The sequence below is a fragment of the Cherax quadricarinatus genome, chromosome 49 (genome assembly GCF_038502225.1).
Source record: "Cherax quadricarinatus isolate ZL_2023a chromosome 49, ASM3850222v1, whole genome shotgun sequence".
NCBI classification, from domain to species: Eukaryota; Metazoa; Arthropoda; class Malacostraca; order Decapoda; family Parastacidae; genus Cherax; species Cherax quadricarinatus.
Window position 1 is genome coordinate 5,387,343 of NC_091340.1, and position 23,048 is coordinate 5,410,390.

Consider the following 23,048-nt stretch of genomic DNA (forward strand, 5'->3'; position numbering starts at 1 on the left):
TAAAATAATATAAAAATGAGAAAAAATGGTATATCGGCAACACTTCTGCAAGCGGCAGGACTCTGTTGCCGTCAGATGAGCATTAAGTACCAAATGTGCAGCCTCATATCTCAGTAAGTACTGACCCTAATTTTTTTTAATCCTATAACACTTAGAAAAATATGCTCTTTATTTTCATTAAAAAAAATTATTTTTTATTTTTTAAAATATTCGGGGCACTGGGGTAGTGAACGTATATATACGTTTAGACCGTTTATGGGTTAATATGGCTTTCTCGAGACAAAAGACACTTTTTAGTGATTTTAATGTGTACCTGCACACCAGCACAGTATGTAAGTTTAATTAGGTACAGGTACACAAGTGTAATTATCAGAGTACATATACGTATATAAAATTTTAAGTAACTTTAAAACACTTGAAATTTTGGAAAGTTTCCAGACATGATGGAGAGACATGGTGGCCACGGAGAATGGTGACTGTATTAGAAAGTCAGGTGGGGGGAGCTGTATAGCGAGTTTTGGTCATAATTTGAAATGTCCATATTAGCAGAACGCCTTAAAGCTAAACGCAGTAAAGCAGGGCCCTACTGTACATTTAACATAATAAAATATTTATTGTGTAGTAATTTTTTCTAGCTTGGGGTGGAGGAACCACCATAAATCCCAGTTGTGTTGCATAATATTCTCCAAATTTTAACATTGTTCCCAAGTTTACTAACATTCTATTTCTCTCATTTACCTATATCTCGCCTGTGGGATTTATACTTGTGGATCTACCTCAGTCATTCACTTCAAACCACTTATCATACAACAAAAGGAAGCTATCACAACCATAAGCTCAAATTTTAGGCAACCCTAGTGATGTAGAGCATATCAAGCAGACAAAAACTATACTTAGTGTTGGCTAGTTAAAGTTAGATTATTTGAATGCTTGGTCAGAAGATAGCGAGTATGAATGCATGTTGCAACTGATTTTACAATTACTGTATATTCAATCTCCTTCAGTTTACAGTACATTAAATTCAGGTGTTTTTTAAGCTGTTCCTGAAGCATTTGGCTGATTTGAATTTGTTACATCTACTACAGTGGAACCTCTACTTGCGAGTTTAATCCGTTCCATGACCTTGCTGGCAACTGGATTTGCTCGTTTGCAGAGTCGATTTTCCACATTTAAATTAATTGAAATGAAATTAATCCGTTCCAGTGGAATTCTGTACTTCAATAATTTAGCTAATATCAACTCTACAGCTTATTTATCTATCTCACTTCATCTAATATGACATAATAAACAATATAAATAACATAGAAACCTGATATATGCTCTAAAATTAATAAAATGTCATGCATGTTGTGGTATGGGTGGTGTCGGCGGTGAACAAGAGTTTGTCTGGAGACCGGGCAAAATGCTTTATGAATAATTTCACTAATATCATCTATACGGCTTATTTATCTATCACAGTTCATTTAATTTGACATAACAATATAAATAACATAGAAACATGATGTATACTCTAAAATGAAGAAAATGTCATTATGTAACAGGTGGAGGCAGCCACAACCTTTGTTGTGGTAAACACTGCCATCTAGTGACGTCTATTATAATTATTGTATGTAGTACATTATTATTATATATGTATTATTATTATACATACTAATTATTATTATTATTGTATTATATTACTATACGTATTATTATTATACATTATTATTATTATTTTTTTTTTTTTCAACAAGTCGGCCGTCTCCCACCGAGGCAGGGTGACCCAAAAAAAGAAAGAATCCCCAAAAAGAAAATGCTTTTATCATTCAACACTTTCACCTCACTCACACACAATCACTGTTTTTGCAGAGGTGCTCAGAACACAACAGTTTAGAAGCATATACGTTTGAAGATACACAACATATTATTATTATTATTATTATTATTATTATTATTATTATCAATCAATCATCTACTGACTCCATTAACTGCATAAATTCCATACAGTGCCTTGCAAAAGTCCCAGATGCATTTCTAGACTATTTGTGGCTTAAATATCAGTCTGCAACTTTGCCTTGGCTATACAGTGAACCCCCTGATTACGACATTAATCCATTCCAGAGAGCGTGTCTTTAACCCTTTCAGGGTCCGTCCCGTAGATCTATGGCTTCATGTTGTGTCCAAACCGTAGATCTACGCCAAAATTCTAGAGCCGTCAAATTTAGCGCGAAAAGGCTCATAGGCCTACATGTGAGAGAACGGGTCTGCGTGGTGGGTGTGCGCCATAAACAAAAAATCTAGGCGCCCGCATAGCATTGTGGGAATGTCAGCTCAGTTACCCTTGTTCACCATGCCTCGTTGCAAGTCAGCTCTCACTCCATGGAAAATTGGGACTCTCCTCTTCCTATCTGATAGTTCTGACACTGATGGAAGTGGAAATGAAGACGAATTCTATGGCTTTGAGCAGTTAGTGACCGAAAGGAATGACCAGGATATCGATAATAGTGCAGCAAACCCTGACGATCCTCAACCTTCTACCTCTGGTGTGGGCACTCGTGACTCACGGTCGGTTGTACCTCAACGCAAGAGAAAACTAATATTTTCACGTGGCCAGGCCTCTGACTTCAGTAATGATGATAGTGACGTGGATTGTGATTTTATTGCGCTTGACGATCATTCGAGTAGTGATAGTGAGGAATCATATTCACCAGTGAAGTGTAGTGTACCCTATGCTGTGCCCAGGGGACGGAGTACATCCCGGAGTACATCCAGTGGCCCTACACCAGGTTTAGATAGTGATAGTGAGGATGATGTGGCTACACTTGGCATGGATAGACCACAGGCATCAGTAGATGGTGGTAGTGGTGATGGTAGTGGCACCGCCATGCGTGACTCACCAGCCCAGGCTGGGACCCACGCTGCTGACTCCTCAGTTCAAGGACAAAGCGGAGCATCAGCCACCAGCCCACCACAACTACAACCACCCGCACAACCAGCCTATGATGTCCAGTATCCACCAGCAAACCGTATCTGGGATTGGCAGCAAAATCCCAATTTTGTTCCCAAGCCCCACCACTTTGATGACTCTCAAAGTGGAATTCTACCTACTTGTCTCCTTGGAATCACGGCCAATGAACTGGAATTCTTTGAATTATTCTTTGACCAGCCATTGATGGAAACTATTGTCAGGGAAAGTAATAAGTATTTTGAGTACACCATGGCAAATACGATCATATCACCACAGTCAAGACTACACCGGTGGAAAGAGACGACTGTTGCAGAAATGTATTTGCTTTTTGCAACAATAATGCTTATGCCTCATGTCTATAAGCATAATATAAAAGCATACTGGTCCACAGATCGACTAATTTCTACCCCGGTCTTCAGTGAAATCATCCCAGTGAACAGGTTTATCTTACTGTTAAGTATGTTGCACTTCTCTGACAAAACCAGGCCTGACAGAAGTGACAGGTTATACAAGATTAGAAATGTTTTTATGTATCTCAAACTAAAGTTCAGCATATACTTTTATCCATTCATGAATCTTGTAATTGACGAGTCTTTGATTTTGTTCAAAGGTAGACTGTCATTCAAGCAGTATATACCGAGCAAGAGGAAACACTTTGGTATAAAACTGTTTGTACTCTGTGACTGTGACAGTGGCCTGGTGTTGGATATTGTTGTATACACGGGAAGTAAAACATTGAAAGATACCAAGATGTTATTGGGTATCTCAGGTGACGTAGTGAGAAACATGATGGCACCTTATCTTGGTAAGGGGCATACATTATATACCGATAACTGGTACACAAGCCCATTACTCAGTGATTTCATGCGAGTGAACAAGACGTGTGTGTGGCACAGTGCGTTCTAATCGTAAACATATGCCCAAGCTCAACACAGGTGCCTAAGTGTACGTAATAAGGCAAATAGATTACTGGGATTTATATCGAGAAGTAAAACATTGAAAGATACCAAGATGTTATTGGGTATCTCAGGTGACATAGTGAGAAACATGATGGCACCTTATCTTGGTAAGGGGCATACATTATATACCGATAACTGGTACACAAGCCCATTACTCAGTGATTTCATGCGAGTGAACAAGACGTGTGTGTGGCACAGTGCGTTCTAATCGTAAACATATGCCCAAGCTCAACACAGGTGCTCGTGGTGATGACGTGCAGGTGTTTACTGCCAATGACATCATGGCATTACGGTGGCATGACAAACGAGATGTCACATTGTTGACAACCATTCACCATAATGAAATGCAAGACAGTGGCAAAGTTGATCGAGTGACTAATGAACGTATTCGAAAACCAGTGACAGTGATTGATTATACACAAAACATGCGCTTGGTTGACAAATGTGACATGCAGATTGGTTTTGTTGATTGTGTTCGTAAGAGTTACAAGTGGTACATGAAACTTTTCTTCCATCTCATGGACATTTCAATGCTCAATGCATATAATATGTACCAAATAAAGACTGGCAACAGACCACCGTATGGTGAATTTTGTTTGTCTGTTGTCAGACAACTCATAATGAAGTACCAGGTAAGAGCACCTGCTATACAACAAGGTCCTTGAATTAAGAACATAAGAACATAAGAATGTAGGAACACTGCAGAAGGCCTACTGGCCCATACGAGGCAGGTCCTTATCAAAACGACATCTACCTAAAGCTACTCAAGAAACAACTCCCGCACCCCCCAACACCAATCAAACCCAGCCCCTCCCACTCATATATTTGTCCAGTCTCTTCTTAAAGCTACCCAAGGTCCTAGCCTCTATCACCCCACTGGGAAGACTGTTCCACGCATCTACAACTCTGTTAGAAAACCAGTACTTACCTATGTCCTTTCTAAATCTAAATTTATCCAACTTAAATCCATTATTCCTGGTTCTTACCTGGTTCGACACCCTCAGTACTTTATTAATGTCTCCCTTGTTTATGCCCGTCATCCACTTATACACTTCAGTGATATCTCCCCTCATTCTACGCCTCTCCAGAGAGTGGAGATTTAAGGCTTTAAGTCTATCTTCATACGGGAGGTTCCTTACACAGTAAATCATTTTAGTCATTCTTCTCTGTATGTTCTCTAATGAGTCTATGTCCATCCTGTAGTAAGGGGACCAAAACTGAGCAGCATAATCCAAATGAGGCCTCACTAGTGATGTATAGAGCTGTAAAATAACTTTTGGACTTCTGTTACTTATACTTCTTGAGATAAATCCAAGTAATCTGTTGGCCTTGTTGCGCACACTGAGGCACTGCTGTCTTGGCTTTAGATTTCTGCTTACCATGACTCCCAAGTCTTTTTCACATTCTGTATGACCAAGCTCTACTTCACCTAGATTATAGCTCGAGGGTTATTTTCATTACCAAGGGCAAGTACCTTACACTTATCCACATTAAACTTCATCTGCCATTTCTCAGACCAAAACATTAATTTGTTCAAATCGTCCTGGAGTTCATTGATATCCTCCTCAGAGTGAATTATACGGCCTATCTTTGTATCATCAGCAAACTTACTCATGTCACTAGTAATCCCTTCATCAAGGTCATTAATGTAAATTATGAACAAGAGAGGGCCTAAAACTGATCCTTGTGGAACGCCACTAGTGACTAATCCCCAATCAGATTTCAAAATCCCCAATCAGGAGATACCCAAGCGTTTGAGGAGGGAAGGTGATCATTTCATAATACAGCTTCCTTCAACTCGGAAGAAATTTGCTCAGAAGAGATGCATCATCTGTGCACAAACAAAACGACGGCAACAAAGACGCAAAGACACTCGGTTTAGGTGTGAGGAATGTAAAGTGCCTCTGTGTATGGTGCCTTGTTTCAAGGAGTTCCACAAGCTCCAGCAGTTCTAAAACCATGTCCAGTGATTGTAAATATGTAAATATATGATAGAACATTAGTATTATACAAAATTTGTGCATGTTTATTGTAATAAACAACAGTGGTAAACAATAATATGATAATAACTTTAGTGCAGTTATTGTGTTCAATACAGTGAGTTTATATATGTACATTATATACAGTATTGGTCTCTCAGGCCCCAAATGTTAGTAGGAAAAGAAAAAAAATTGGAAAAGAAAAGAAAAAACTAAAAAAAAACGCTAAATAAAGTACTGTGCGTATGTGGAATTCGTCGATGTTGCCGCCACCACATCATTTTGGACAAACTTCTTGGCACTGTATCTCGGTCAGTCCTGATCAGAAAATTTATTTTGGTCTTCTTACCGTCACAAACATATGCTCTTTAATTCTTTTTTTTTTGGGGGGGGGGGGGACACTGGAGCACCACTTCAGATTTTGGCCTTGGGCTCTGAAGGGGTTAACCGAATCTGTTGTAATCCAAATTAATTTTCCCGATAAGAAATAATGGAAATCCAATTAATGTGTTCCAGACACCCAAAATTATTAAAATATTTTTCACACAAAATATACATTTTCCTACACAGAAAACAATGAGACATGCAGAATAAACAATACTAAAATGACACTTACCTTTATTAAAGACTTATTGATGAGTGATGAGATGGGAGGAGGGGTTTAATTGTTCAGCCTATATGTAATCCTTAAATTCCTACACATATTTTTCAGCCGCTTTTTTGTCAGAACTGGCAGCCTCACCATGCCTTATCACACTGTGTATGCCACTATGATTCATAAATCTCTCAAACCAGTCTTTGCTGACCTTAAATTCATCAATATCAGCACTGGTTTCAGGCATTTTCTTAATGAGATCATTATGCAACTGCCTTGCCTTTTCACATATAATTGAGTGCGAAACACTATATCCTGATAATTGTTTCTCGTTAATCCACACCAACAATCTCTCCACATCTTCGAGTTTTTGCAATCTCTGTTTTGTAAGCATATTTGCACCTTTTGCAACAGCAGCTTCTTTGATTACCTTTTTCTTGGCCAAGATAGTAGCGATGGTTTTATGGGGTTTGTTATACAACCTGGCCAGCTCGGAGACACGCACTCTACTTTCGTATTTTGCAATGATCTCTTTCTTGAATTCAATAGTATTTCTCACCCTCTTTACAACAGGGCTGGCACTACAAGCTTTCTTTGGGCCCATGGTGGCTTATTTAGCAGTTGCAAGCACTAAAAAAATGGAATAATACAAAATATATCGCATGTATGCGTGAAATCATCCTCAATGGCTTGTAAACAATGGCACACTGGCTGTACATGGAGTGGCCAGGCCACTCAGTCTGCGCAGATACGTTCTGGCCGAATGGCTTTAACCGAGTTCTTTGTCGTTAACCAAGCAAATATTTTGACGCAATAACATTACTTAATCCGAATTTTACGTAATTTGATGACATCGTAATCCAGGGGTCCACTTACTGTTCATGTGTTTCATGTAGTCATCATACTATTTTATATAAATTCCCTGCTTTTATACTGTTTATACTATTTTGTGCACAGAATATTCAGAGCATGGACATTACAAGACTGCAGGCTTACCAAAGATATAGTTCAGGGGGCTGAGGAAGGGATGAGGTGGTTTTGGCAGTCAGAGAGTATGGAGTAAAAAATGCTTAAGAAGGTATATAAGTATAAGGTGAAAGGAAGGGTCATCCCAGCAAGGGTTGGAGGGAAGGGGTAAAGGAGGGTTTGAGTCCTAGGGGCTGAACATCCATCTGGCTTGTGTGAGCATGTTAGAATGGAGTGAGTGGAGACAAGTGATCTTTCTAGTGATATGCTGTTGACTCTGAGCATAGTAACATTCATATGTGGATCCCATTTTCTGCCAGTAAATTGCTAGCTGTGTGCAATATAAAATTTGCCCTTAAATGGTCATGCTAGCCCAGCACCACCTGAATTTTTTAACTATACATAACTCAAAAACTGATTTGGCATGTGAAATCCAATTAGCTTATTTTGAATGAAATCCTATCACTGGTTTTCAAATGAAGCCTTGTTAAGGGGAGACCTTAGTAAATGCCAGTGCAAAGTCAGGACAAGTGGTGGAGGAAGGAAAAAGGAGATATATAAGAGATAAAGAAGGGTAAAAGAAAGGCAGATTATGATTGAATTTTGGATTTTTCTTAATGTTTTTGGACTAAGTTCATTTCTTTTTGCATATGACTGTTTGGCTTCTGTGGTTTGCTGATAATTTTTTTTTTTTTATTAAATCTAGTTGAGAAATGTAGACTCCCTTTTCCCCTTTACTGATATTGTGTTAGTTGTACAGGTTGTAAGATTTTTTTTTTTTTTTTTTTTTTTTTATACTCGATACTGGCAGGCTGGACTTCATTCCCAGGGATGGAAAGTACAGTGCCAGCACTCTGAAGGAGAGATGTTAATGTTGCAGTTTTATAACTGTACTGTAAGCATGCCTCTGGCAAGATAGTGATGGAGTGAGTGATGAAAGTTTTCCCTCTTTCGGGCCACCCTGCCTTGGTGGGAAAACGGCTGATGTTTAAAAAAAAAAAAAAAAATAGTTTGGTGCATATATGGTAAGCTTGTATTGTTTTGTTAAACATTCAAGAAAGGTAGATGGTTGGCTGGGGTGTGGGGGGGGGAAGAGAGAGATTGGGGAATGATTGAATGACTCTGTCCTATTTTTTAAACCCTCTTCCATGCATTTTTCTTCAGCACTCCTACTCACACCAAAATAAACTAATCAGTAATATTTAATTAGATTATGCTATGCAACCATATTTGCATTTCATGTAAATGCTGTAAAACAAGAGAGAAGTTTTGGTTAATCTTGAGGATAGGGATGGTAGCCAGTGACCATCAGTTAAAAGCAAACTCGCAGGGTGGTATGGAATGGGCGGGTGACACTTTTTTAGGCAAGGGGATCTCCATCTGACCTAATTGGGGCTGTATTGTACTAGTGTCTCTTTCCTTTGGAAGCTTTTTGTTTCCTTTATTATTCCCACTCAGATTTGGGCACCATATTTTTTCCAGACTCCAGGAAGCAGGGCTCAAGAAGCATAAGTTTGTGCATTATGGACAGAATTTTTTGTGTGTTGCCTCTATAACCCAGTAATTATTTTGCTCAGATGTTGTAACATGAATATCTGTGGATAATATCAAGTTAACCCCATGCATTATGCTGCCTTGCTTTTTATATGATAACCCCGTTTCTACTAGTAATTAGCTGTATGCTGTATAAATTTGATACATTTGTGATCACCTAAGCCCAATACTGTACTACTAAAAACATTAATGCTCTCTTAAAACTAATATTGACATTCATAACAAGACAGCAACCACCCAGGGAGGTACTACCGTCCTGCCAAGTGAGTGTAAAACGAAGCCTGTGATTGTTTTACATGATGGTAGGATTGCTGATGTCTTTTGTCTGTCTCATAAATATGCAAGATTACAGGCATGTCTTGCTACTTCTACTTACACTTAGGTCACACTACACATACATGTACACATTTATTTATACACACTCATCTGAGTTTTCTTTGATTTTATCTTAATAGTTCTTGGTCTTATTAATTTTCCTTTTATATCCATGGGGAAGTGGAATAAGAATCTTTCCTCCGTAAGCCATGCGTGTTGTAAAAGTCAACTAAAATGCCGGGAACAATGGGCTAGTAACCCCTTTTCCTGTAAAGATTACTAAAAAGAATAAGAAGAAGAAAATTGTCAAAGTGGGAAGTCTGAATGTGCGTGGATGTTGTGCAGATGATAAGAAAGAGATGATTGTGGATGTTATGAATGAGAAGAAGCTGGATGTCCTGGCTTTAAGTGAAACAAAGCTGAAGGGGGTGGGAGAGTTTCAGTGGAGAGGAATAAATGGGATTAGGTCAGGGGTTTCAAATAGAGTTAGAGCTAAAGAAGGAGTAGCAATAATGTTGAAGGATAAGCTATGGCAGGAAAAGAGGGACTATAAATGTATTAATTCAAGGATTATGTGGAGTAAAATAAAGATTGGATGTGAAAAGTGGGTTATAATAAGCGTGTATGCACCTGGAGAAGAGAGAAGTGTAGAGGAGAGAGAGAGATTTTGGGAAATGTTGAGTGAATGCGTGGGGAGTTTTGAATCAAGTGTGAGAGTAATGGTGGTTGGGGATTTTAATGCTAAAGTGGGTAAAAATGTTATGGAGGGAGTAGTAGGTAAATTTGGGGTGCCAGGGGTAAATGTAAATGGGGAGCCTTTAATTGAGCTATGTGTAGAAAGAAATTTGGTAATAAGTAATACATATTTTATGAAAAAGAGGATAAATAAATATACAAGGTATGATGTAGCACGTAATGAAAGTAGTTTATTAGATTATGTATTGGTGGATAAAAGGTTGATGGGTAGGCTCCAGGATGTACATGTTTATAGAGGGGCAACTGATATATCGGATCATTATTTAGTTGTAGCTACAGTTAGAGTAAGAGGTAGATGGGAAAAGAGGAAGGTGGCAACAACAAGTAAGAGGGAGGTGAAAGTGTATAAACTAAGGGAGGAGGAAGTTCGGGTGAGATATAAGCGACTATTGGCAGAAAGGTGGGCTAGTGCAAAGATGAGTAGTGGGGGGGTTGAAGAGGGTTGGAATAGTTTTAAAAATGCAGTATTAGAATGTGGGGCAGAAGTTTGTGGTTATAGGAGGGTGGGGGCAGGAGGAAAGAGGAGTGATTGGTGGAATGATGAAGTAAAGGGTGTGATAAAAGAGAAAAAGGTAGCTTATGAGAGGTTTTTACAAAGCAGAAGTGTTATAAGAAGAGCAGAGTATATGGAGAGTAAAAGAAAGGTAAAGAGAGTGGTGAGAGAGTGCAAAAGGAGAGCAGATGATAGAGTGGGAGAGGCACTGTCAAGAAATTTTAATGAAAATAAGAAAAAATTTTGGAGTGAGTTAAACAAGTTAAGAAAGCCTAGGGAAAATATGGATTTGTCAGTTAAAAACAGAGTAGGGGAGTTAGTAGATGGGGAGATGGAGGTATTGGGTAGATGGCGAGAATATTTTGAGGAACTTTTAAATGTTAAGGAAGAAACAGAGGCAGTAATTTCATGCACTGGTCAGGGAGGTATACCATCTTTTAGGAGTGAAGAAGAGCAGAATGTAAGTGTGGGGGAGGTACGTGAGGCATTACGTAAAATGAAAGGGGGTAAAGCAGCTGGAACTGATGGGATCATGACAGAAATGTTAAAAGCAGGGGGGGATATAGTGTTGGAGTGGTTGGTACTTTTGTTTAATAAATGTATGAAAGAGGGGAAGGTACCTAGGGATTGGCAGAGAGCATGTATAGTCCCTTTATATAAAGGGAAAGGGGACAAAAGAGACTGTAAAAATTATAGAGGAATAAGCTTACTGAGTATACCAGGAAAAGTGTACGGTAGGGTTATAATTGAAAGAATTAGAGGTAAGACAGAATGTAGGATTGCGGATGAGCAAGGAGGTTTTAGAGTGGGTAGGGGATGTGTAGATCAGGTGTTTACATTGAAGCATATATGTGAACAGTATTTAGATAAAGATAGGGAAGTTTTTATTGCATTTATGGATTTAGAAAAGGCATATGATAGAGTGGATAGAGGAGCAATGTGGCAGATGTTGCAAGTATATGGAATAGGTGGTAAGTTATTAAATGCTGTAAAGAGTTTTTATGAGGATAGTGAGGCTCAGGTTAGGGTGTGTAGAAGAGAGGGAGACTACTTCCCGGTAAAAGTAGGTCTTAGACAGGGATGTGTAATGTCACCATGGTTGTTTAATATATTTATAGATGGGGTTGTAAAGGAAGTAAATGCTAGGGTGTTTGGGAGAGGGGTGGGATTAAATTATGGGGAATCAAATTCAAAATGGGAATTGACACAGTTACTTTTTGCTGATGATACTGTGCTTATGGGAGATTCTAAAGAAAAATTGCAAAGGTTAGTGGATGAGTTTGGGAATGTGTGTAAAGGTAGAAAGTTGAAAGTGAACATAGAAAAGAGTAAGGTGATGAGGGTGTCAAATGATTTAGATAAAGAAAAATTGGATATCAAATTGGGGAGGAGGAGTATGGAAGAAGTGAATGTTTTCAGATACTTGGGAGTTGACGTGTCGGCGGATGGATTTATGAAGGATGAGGTTAATCATAGAATTGATGAGGGAAAAAAGGTGAGTGGTGCGTTGAGGTATATGTGGAGTCAAAAAACGTTATCTATGGAGGCAAAGAAGGGAATGTATGAAAGTATAGTAGTACCAACACTCTTATATGGGTGTGAAGCTTGGGTGGTAAATGCAGCAGCGAGGAGACGGTTGGAGGCAGCGGAGATGTCCTGTTTAAGGGCAATGTGTGGTGTAAATATTATGCAGAAAATTCGGAGTGTGGAAATTAGGAGAAGGTGTGGAGTTAATAAAAGTATTAGTCAGAGGGCAGAAGAGGGGTTGTTGAGGTGGTTTGGTCATTTAGAGAGAATGGATCACAGTAGAATGACATGGAAAGCATATAAATCTATAGGGAAGGCGAGGTGAGAATTAGTCACCGAAAGAGGTTGGAGAGAAGTAGGGGTTTGTGGGTAGAGAACTGGACTTCCAACAAGCGTCGTGGCGTGTTAAATAGGAGTGAATGGAGGCAGATAGTACTTGGGACTGTGATCTGTTGGAGTGAGCAGGGTAATATTTGGTAGAAGAAGTTAGAAACCGGTTATTTTCATATAGTCGGACTTGAGTCCTGGAAATACAAATACAATGCCTGCACTTTAAAGAGGGTTTGGGATATTGGCAGTTTGGAGGGATATGTTATTGTGTATCTTTATGTGTTTATGCTTCCTGAACCTGTTTGTATTCAGGCACCTCTTAAAAGCAAGTGATAATGTGAGTGTGGTGAAAGTGTTGAATGATGATGAAAGTATTTTTCTTTTGAGATTTTCTTTTCTTTTTGGGTCACCCTGCCTGGGTGGAGGCAATGACTTGTTGAAAAAAAAAAAAAAAAAATCTAAAGAACATATTTTTAGATAAATAGTAATAACTGATAATATAATAATAATATTTATTTAGAATTATCTATGGAGGCAAAGGGAATGTATGAGAAAGTATAATTAGTACCAACACTTTTGTAGATTATGGCTTGGGTTGTAAATGCTGCAGCGAGGAGGCTGGGCAGTGGAGATGTCTGTCTAGGGGCATCAGAATTCAAGTGTGGAAATTAGGAGGTGGTGTGGGTACTAAAAGTAGTCAGAGGATGAAGAAGAGAGGTTGTTGAGGTGGTTTGGTCATTTAAGAAAATGGATCACAGTAGAATGAATTGGAGGTGTATAAATCTGTGGGGAAGGAAGGAGGAGGCGAGGCTGTCCTCGAAAGGTTGGAGGAGGTAAAGGAGGTTTGGTGGCGAGGGCAGGACCCAGCAAGCATGTGAGCATGTTAGATAGGAGTAAATGGGACGAATGGTTTTTGGGACTTGGCTGAGCTGTTGGGTGTGAGCAGGGTAATATTTGATGAAGGATTCAGAAACCCGGTTATTATAGATTTACCTGGACTTGAGTCCTGGAAATGAGAGTGCAATGCCTGCACTTTAAAGGAAGGTCTGGGGATATTGACAGTTTGGAGGACTTCCCCAAGCACTTCATTATCAGCTGCCACCTCTCTAAAAATTATTGAATTATGTATGAGTGAGGTGAAAGTGTTGAATGATGATGAAAGTATTTTTCTTTTTGGGAATTTTCTTTCTTTTTGGGTCACCCTGCCTCGGTGGGAGACTGTTGACTTGTTGAAAAAATCTTTATTTATTACAAGTACCCATGCACTTAGTATACAGGCCTAGTTGACATCAGTAGCATGCTACTACAGGTCTTCTTCAGCATTAGCATTTTCGCTTTCATGGAAACTACACATTGTAATTCCCAACTGCCAAATTGTATTTAAGTTTCCGCCACTCAGTGTGGTGAGTGTTTTGTTGTTCATTATTTGCTATAAAACTACAGTATAAATAATGTCAACCCATTCATGACTGCATATTAGATAGCCATTCGGACAGGTAGACCCGGTGACATCATATGTTTACTCTAGAACACGGGGAAAGAATCGAACATTTCTGCTACTGCTAATAATAATATCTGATAGGGTGAAGAAGGAAATTGTACAAAAATATGGTGAAAGCAGTGGTGTAGAAAGCCCTTTATTATGCAGGGTTGCAAGTGTTTACCCCTGGAACACCTTCAGAACGTATCTAGTGGACCCGATTATGATATTTTCATTCAGAGTACATGTATGTTTAGGTGTAGTACTACATTTGATTTGTTCCATAAGGAATATTGTGAGTAGATTAGTCCATTTCAGACCCCCAGTATACCGCATTTCAGCACTTACATAAATGCCTTACATAATTAGTCGCATTGGAGTGTGGTCGTTATCTTGAGGGTCCACTGTACTTGAAGCATAACAAGAAGTTTTCTCTTATAATTTACAACATTTACACTTTTTCTGACTTGATAATTTTATAACTTACATTTTTTGTATTATTTTATAGCTTTATATTTTTAATTTTGTATAATTTTTATTTTATAGTTTACTCGATTTTTTTGGTTTGTGACATAAGAAGCTAGATTTTCAGTCACAGATCTGTACTGAAGAGTGAATGATACTTTTCCATGCTTTCTTCATTACGGCTCAATTTCTCATGACTGTTTTATGTATTTTGGCAAAATCTTTCCAAAAGTTATACAGTGTGTTACAAGAATAAAACATTTAATTTGAGTCATAGTCATTGAGAATATTAATCCACAGTGGGTACTTTGATGCTGGCGAGGGTTCTTAATTTGGAGCAATAGGAGTAACCATTCTCTTATTCTGATGTCAGAGCCTTGCCTAAGTGCTGTATAACACTGCAAGTTTTAGGATGTTATGATTATAATACAGTGGACCCCCGCATGCGATGGCATCATGGCGGTTTTCCTTTATATGATTACTTTATCGCCAAAATTTGCCGCGCGCCACCGTTAAACCATACCGATTTTCGTCGAGGCCAGCATCCAATGTGCCCTCAGCCAGCCTCACAGTAAAAGCCCGTCCGAAGAGAGTTGTTTACCAAGCCAGCCTCGCGGTATTTTATCCAAACGCCACTCGGGAATATTTACGTATTATTACAGTATTTTGATTGCTGTTTCTGGAAAATAAGTGACCATAGACTAGAAAGCTTCTAGTGCCAACCTCACCTCAAAAGGTAAAATTATAGAGATGAAGAAAGAATGAATTGATAAGTATGTAAGTGGAGTGCGTGTAAGCAGGCCTAGTCCATGTACAAGAACCCCAATCAGCAGCTCGCTACTATTGTGGGCACAGAAGACAATCAAGGGAAGCTGTTCTTGCCAAAAGTTCAACTGTGTTTTTGAAACAAAGATCATAAGTGGAAGATGTTGAGAGACTCTTATTGGTGTGGATAAATGAAAAACAGATGGCAGGAGATAGCATCTCTCAGCGATCATATGTGAAAAGGCTAGGAAGTTGCACTTGATTTAATTAAAATGCCTGCAACTAGTATTGATGTGAGTGAATTTAAGGCCAGCAAAGGTTGGTTTGAGATTTAGAAAGCGTAATTGGCATCCATAGTGTGATAAGGCATGGTGAGGCTGCCAGTTCGGACCACCAGCGGCTAGAAAAATATGGCAGAGAATTCAAGGAGTACGCATAGAAACTGAAGGACTGAAACCTGAACAAGTGTTTTAATTGTGATGAAACAGGCCTGTTCTGGAAGAAAATGCCAAGCAGGGCCTACATTACTGGGAGAGAAAAGGCACTCCCAGGACATAAGCCTATGAAAGACAAGCTTACTTGTTGATGTGTGCCAATGCTACTGGTGATTGCAAAGTGAAGCCTTTATTAGTGTGTCACTCTGGAAACTCCCAGAGCGTTCAGGCAAGAATGTCTCAAGGATAATTTGTGTGTGCTGTGGAGGAGCAAACAGTAAGGCATGGGTCACTGAGATTTTTCTATAACTAGTTTACACCATGCATTTGCCCCCCAATGTGAAAAAATTACCTAACTGAAAGAAAATTAGAACTTAAGTGCCTCCTGGTGTTAGACAATGCCCTGGTCATCCTACAGGCGTGGCAGAGCGACTTTATGGGGACATGAGCTTCATTAAAGGTGAGTTTTGCCTCCTAATACCTCCTCTCCTGCAGCCCATGGACCACGTAGGTTGTTTCCAACTAAGCTGTACACAAAAAGCTCTGTTTGAAAGGTGCTTTGTAATGACCTCAAACTCAGCATGGCTCTAAGAGTTTTGGAGAGATCACTTTAATAATATAAATTGTATCAAACCTTATAGAGTAAGGCTTGGGAGAAGTGACTAGAGGACCTTGAACTCTGCTTGGAAGAAACTGTGTGGCCAGAATGTTTGTAGACAAAGGATTTGAAGGGTTTGAGGCTAGCCACTGAATCCTGTGCCAGTTGAGAATCCATTGGCATTGGGGAGAAGTCCTTGTAGGGTTGGAGGTTGAGTGGGGAGAGATGTGGAAAGTTGGTGGAGGAGGACAATGAACTAACCACTGATGAGCTGATGAATCCTTCCAGAGCAAGTGGCCTGAAACTGAGGTTCAGAGGAGAGAGAATTGAAGAGATTTGCCTACTACAAAGACCAAAGAAATCTGTCTTCTAAGTGGCTTGGGAGTGCAAACCTTCATGGATGAAAATCACCCTCACACAGCTATTGCAAGCGTGCTGGTGATTATTACACTGACAATGTTGAAACACTTTGAAGGCAAGTCATAAAGGAGCGAGAGAGTACAGGCCACTATGGACCAGATATCTTGTGCGAAAGAAGTCGAGTGACTCTGAAGCTGGCCTAGTGGCATTAAAGAAGAGGATATTTGAAAGGACCCTGCCTCAGAGTCTAATGGAGGGGATTCCCCCTTCTAAACACTAACACACACTCTCCCTCCTCCCATCCCATCAATCATCACTGGATCTTTAATAAAGTAAGTGTCATTTAGTGTGCATGCCTTTTTCCAGTTTGTGTGTATTAAATTAACATTTCATGTGGTAAAAAAATTTTCCATACTTTTGGGCGTCTTGCGGATTAATTTTATTTCCATTATTTCTTACAGGGAAAATTCATTCGCATAACACGATTATTTCGCATAACGATGAGCCCTCTTGCAGTTGGAAATGTTAACTTGGTCCACTGTACTATGATTTTGAATATCTTTTGAAAAACCAGAATTAGTATAAATTATTTCATCTTTTTTTTTGTTTTTTTGTTTTTTTGTTTGTTTTTTTGTTTCATAACTTTTTTTACGGGAGAGCGCTGTATGTTTTTCCTTCCCCATCTGTAGTCGATAGCTTCCCAGTTGACTGAAGAAAGCAGGTGAAGATTGCCAAGCGCATGGGGTTAATAACACACCTACCTTGTGGAATTTTAGATGGCTCTAAGAAGAGTGGAGGAGTGATCAAACTCATTGATGGTTTTTCAGTATGCACACTGTCTTCTAGGTCATTTAACCATTTCTGGACATTTTTTTATGATCTGGTGCATTGACATGATGCTTGAGCCTAAATAGCCACCTCATCTTAAATCAAAAGAAGCTTTAAGATCTTTTATAATCCACTCTAAATGTGGCAGGTTATGTATTATTTAGTTTCCCTCCTCTCTTTCAGTTTTGAAAAGACATTTCTTGCATATGAAGTGTCTCGCATAACAAATGCTTGATCTTATTGTAAGTCACGTTCTCATGTTGGAGTGCCATTGTTTGATTTGTTACCAGAGGCAGTGTTATTCATTTACATGATTACTCTGTATAGAAAACCCCACTTATGCAGCAGGTTGGGTTCCAAGCTACATGTGAGTGAAAGCATCAGCCTCCCTTTTATCCCCCTTCCCTTTCTTTTTCCCTCTGCACTTTCAAATGCATTTAAAAGCTTGATGATGTATTTTTATCATATTTTAAGTGAGCAATAAGACTAGGCGTAAAAATCGTGCTGATACACACATTGCCACATAAAAAATATTTTGTCCTTAGTGGATATTGAGTGGTGAATATATTTATTGTAGGAAGTCTGAATAAAGGAAGAATGAGTATAATAAAACCTCTTTTGTATAAAATGCTTTAAAACGAAAGTGCTGCAGTGGGGACCTCCATATGTCATAGTAAGTTAATTAGTTTATTCAGTACAGGTACACAAAAGCAGTTGCATGGTGTCATACAGAAGCAGCATGTGTAGATGGCAGATAACTACCAAAGCTGAAGTGTAAACAGAGCTGAGAATTAATCCTTTGAGTTCTCTGCCTCTGTGACTATTATGGGGAATTTATTTTGCATCCTGAGGACCTTTCAAAAGTATGTGTGTGTGTGGAGGGTCTTGATGTTAGTGAAGAGCTCTTGATCCAGAAATTGGAGCTACTATCCTTTCCTTAGATAAACCCCATTCCCTAGAATGCTGTTAACCTCATTGGCTTAGGGTTTCCTCCTTGGCCTGGTAGGGTTAAAAATATACCCACAGAATGGGATATAGTTTTGTACACTTATATACTAGAGTGCCAGAGTACTAGTATTAGTATCTGCTGATTTTGATTTTATCCTAAAACTGAATATCAGCATTAGTGGGTATCAGTATTTTTGATGGTATTGAAGTTGGACTAAAATTTTGCCATATCTGTATATACAAAAAATTTATATTGTCCATCTCTAGTATGTGCTGTTACAAGCATTTAGTTAATTTATGAATATAGTACTAGAGTGTATGTCTTTAGTAATACATTTCATTCTTCTTGGCACAAGTTTCTATTTTATTAAAGAATGGTCATAGTCTTGAATGGTGGTCCATCGTATATTAGGCCCAACATTGTTGGACTTGTACAAGAGAGCTTTCTATAATGGGAGGATTTTACAACCAGCACTACTGTGACAGAGTTTGTAGAAGCAGCACCAACTCTTGACTACCAATAAGCCAAGAGTCCCAGAAGTTTTCATGGTATATTTGTTTTCACCTCAAAGAAGCTATCGTAGTCAATTGGGTCACAGTTGTTGCTACTGCTACCACTATGTTGCAAAGTGATGAGTGTAAAATAATTAAGCTCTGTGGCTGGTGAATTTAACATTGGGCCTGCTATTCACATGGAGACACAGTTCCAGATACCCATTCATTTCTGTTTAAGCTTATACAATCATGTCTAGGATTTATCCCAGTGTTGTTTACGGATACTTCTGTAAAACTGTTAACTGTGTGCTGTTAGGCCAAAGTTAAGTGTTTGTTATTGGATCTGTATATCACTGTTACCTTGGCTGTTAGCAGGCCTGCAGATAACCTCTTTAACCCCTTCAGGGTCAGAGCCAAATTTCAAAGTGTGCGCAGGTTCAAGAATTTTCAAAAAATAATTTTGTTAGTTTTCTTATGAAATGATAATCTTTTTCTGAAGGTAATAAAACAAAGAAGTACAATTTGATGGAAAATTTACAAGATTATGCTCTCGTGAATTTTGATGTGTCAGCGACATTTCATAGCAGCGATTTTGCCCATTTAGGCCAATTACATTATTCTAGTCGACCAAATTCTTGGCTATTTCACAAGTATTACTTCTGTTCTATCGATTGAGCACAAAAATCACCAAGTCAGCTGTTCAACTACAAAATAAAGTGATCGGAATTGGTAGTTTGGTATTTAATGCAAAGTTCAAAAATATTCCAGTTTCAAAATAGTGTCCAGAATAAACAATGCAGGCATTTCTGGCACTAAACTAACATTTCTCCTGTTCATTGAATTACATTTCAGGCTTTACAAAATGAATTCCATTTGATTTTTATTCACATAATGAATTTTTATTCAAGTAAAATTGAAGATTTACTATTTATGCCAGTACTGTAATAATTATAAATAATATCACCACACTTGACGATATATTAGACTCGCCAGCTGGTGTGTATTAGGCGTGTGAGTCATTTCTTTACTCTTGAACATCGGCAAAATTTAACATTCTCTGCTACTTTTGAGCCTCTGTTTCAGGCCATTTCAGTACTAAAACCATTAAAATCATCTCTTTCTGTAATATATCATCCATTCTATCAAATGGGACAAGAAATCGCAAATACAACTATAAAAAAACATAAGAGAAAAACACTGCAAAGTCGCTTCTTTAAGTGAAAATTACGATTGTTTTTTCTCTCATTGTGTACTTTAACAGTATTTATTTTATGTGAATTTTTATACCACATAGCTGTATTCTCTCATCTGAGGCCCAAATTTACTGCTCACGAAACATCCAGAGTAGACTGGGCTCATGGCGAGTCTACAGTTTGGACCCTCAACATGATTTGTAGATCATGTGCGGATCCTGAAAAGGGTTAATTAAATCTTTCATGTACAGGAGCTCTGAAAAGCACTTACTAAGTGAACAGGGCAACGAGTTTGAGGATATATACTCAGTCTTCACCTACCCTTGATTGAACCTGAATCCTTGGGTATAAGCTTACAGCTCTACCAAGACATCTTTTGACATTAAAATTGTTTTGCTGAAATAGATTGTGCTTTTGTTTTGACTCAACATGATCATTATTTTGAATTGTTTCTTACATCCTCGTTACTTAATCTTGAATATTTTCTTTAATTGCAGATGTATTATCTGCATGATAGACTTCACCGTTGGTGATCGAGTAAAGCTATCTGTATGTATGCATACGTACCACACAGAGTGCATTGATGATTGGATTGTCATGGCTCTTTTGCTGCCATCATGCTTAGAACCTGTGGATGCAGCTCTGCTTAATACATATGGGACGGCCTGTATGTGCAGCTATTAGGAAGAGTTTGCTCAGGATTTTCTTTCATTTGTTCTGACCAACAGGTGATATTGGTACACTGTTTTAAGTTGCCAATTGCACTATAAATGTGATGGTTATCTGTCCACTTATTTTGTAAGGTGATGCTTTTGTTAAGTTAAGGTCAATATAAGTGAAGGTCATTACCCAATAAAATAAATATTTTTGTTCATAGTGTACAGTCCTGGAAAACCTGTTACAATTAAAGATTCTTAGATATCAGCTAATACATTTATTGTTCACTCTGTGGTTCCTGTTTATATTTAAATGTATTAAGTTTGGTCACTTTTTATGTAATTCTTTTAGATAAAAAAATATAGTCCTTGTTTTTGCAAGACTGGCTTGGGGTGAATCTTTCTTTGGCTTTATATTTTTTTATTATGGCTATGCAAAAATAGATTAGCATGATATATTCTAACACAGTATGCATTATTGAGTTACTGATATTATTTCAAAGGTTAGAAAGGTTCTGCAGGGCTAACTAGGTAATCATAGAAAACTTCAAGACAGCAAAATGCTTTACCTCTATAAAATTACAAAATTTCATGACAAGATTATAGGATTGGGGATGTACTATAATTTCAAGAATCCAAATAAATGAGAACCTGCTGGTTAAAGGATTTTAATTTTTTTTTTTCAGAAAACTTGTCAGTACATGTTCTCTTATTTAATTTGTATTAGGAATTCTCTTTAAAGAAGGATTTGAAGTTAAACTAAAGGTAATTGAACACCCATTCTTGCAACAAGTGCTAAATTAGCTAGGTTGGTTAAGATGACAGGTTGCTGATAGCAGCAGCTGTAGTTAGCTACACAGTTGACAAATTGAGCCTAAAGCTAGGTTTCGAGATATAGGAACTTTAATCTAGTCACAGGTGACACAGGTAAGTTTAGGACTTTCACAGACTTACAAGTAGAACACAAACATTGGAATCTTGGTTTCTTGAATGGAATGTTCATTTGGATGAAATCTGATGCTGTTTGGCTATCAGCCTCTCAATACCCTAGTAGACTTATTTTGGAAATATCAGAAGGTGAGAGACACGTGTATCTCTAAATCATCAGAAATTAGCTACTGCCCCAGTCAGTTTTGTTTGTTGAGATGGAATGCATAATAATGTCGTGTGTGTCCACTTCGATGGATGGATAATCTCTGTTAATTTATCATTACTGTATTTATAACCATAACTTTACTTGTGTATATGCTAGTACATGATAAAGCACAATTACCTAGTGAGAATGTGCTATAAATTCTTGTATATGGATGAGATATAGAGACTTTAAATGTTACCCCAGCAAAGGAGGTGGCTGGTGCTTGTGCAGATGTCATGTTTAAGAGCAATGTTTGGCGTGTATGCAAAGAATTTGGACGAATTGAAAGTCATTGTAAAAATACTTGTGGTGTATACCTGTGACTTTTCTTTTTATTCTTACTGGCTCAGCCTTTGGCCAAGTATCATGAGTGCGCATGTTGAACTAGGGTAATAAGTATTATTCAGAGGAGAGACAAAGAGGGTTATTTAGGTTACAGTTATGGCTAAAAGCAGAATAAGATGACATAGAGTGTACAAATCAGGGTGCAGGGAAGGGTTGGAAGGGAGGTGTGAAGGAATTTTATGAGATAGGGTACATATGAGCATCTATCAAACGCTAGAATGCAGGGAGTAAAGTAGAGGAGATTGTGCACATAAGTTGGTTGAAGAGATTTGACAGGCTCTGTTGGAGTGTGAGCAAGAGATTCAGGGTAATGGTTGTAGGTGCTGGAGGTGAAGTACAGTGCCTGCACTGTGAAGGAGAATGGGGATGTTATTGGTCAGATTTGTTTGACTTGTGATATCTGGGCCTTGGCAAAACAGCTGTTGAATGAAATGATTGATGGTGAATGTTTCCTATTTTGGGAAGTCCTCTCTGCAGTGATGGGGGCAGCCAGCATGGTAAAAAATGAAAAATGTGAAATATTAGTGTAGATGTCAAAATCTCAAGTTTTCCAAGAATTTTAGTGTTCATAGCCAAAATTTTGCTCTTCACCTTACCTTACTATTTCATGCTTGATATAAATGTACTTTTAGAAAGAGAACAGTAATAAGCATTGATGAGAATACCACTATGTGATATTTTACAACTGTACTTCTCATTACTCTTTCAAAGATTTTTAATGCTGGGAAGTTAGGGCTACTGGTGTGTAATTTTTAGGTAATGTATACTTTATGCAAGAAAGGGCTATGTCTACATTCTTTAAGGTCTCGGGTGTTTCACCTGGATCTAGGCTCTTTTCTCCTTAGACTACTGAGAGCATGCTAGTGGTACTTTGCCCTTTTTATAAATAGGGCATCACAAATCTAGTCAAGTGCTGAGTGAGGGG

The 23,048-nt window shown here is 38.3% G+C and overlaps 1 protein-coding gene across 1 annotated transcript; it reads left to right on the forward strand.

Annotated features, from left to right (window-relative positions):
• The first annotated feature begins 16,009 nt into the window (after window positions 1-16,009).
• On the forward strand, window positions 16,010-20,730 carry LOC128696952 (RING finger protein 11-like). Its single transcript, XM_070095068.1, is given in 4 exon segments — window positions 16,010-16,072; window positions 17,213-17,237; window positions 17,240-17,369; window positions 20,485-20,730. Coding segments are annotated over 4 exon segments (405 nt in total). The 3' UTR covers window positions 20,672-20,730.
• Window positions 20,731-23,048: the final 2,318 nt, after the last annotated feature.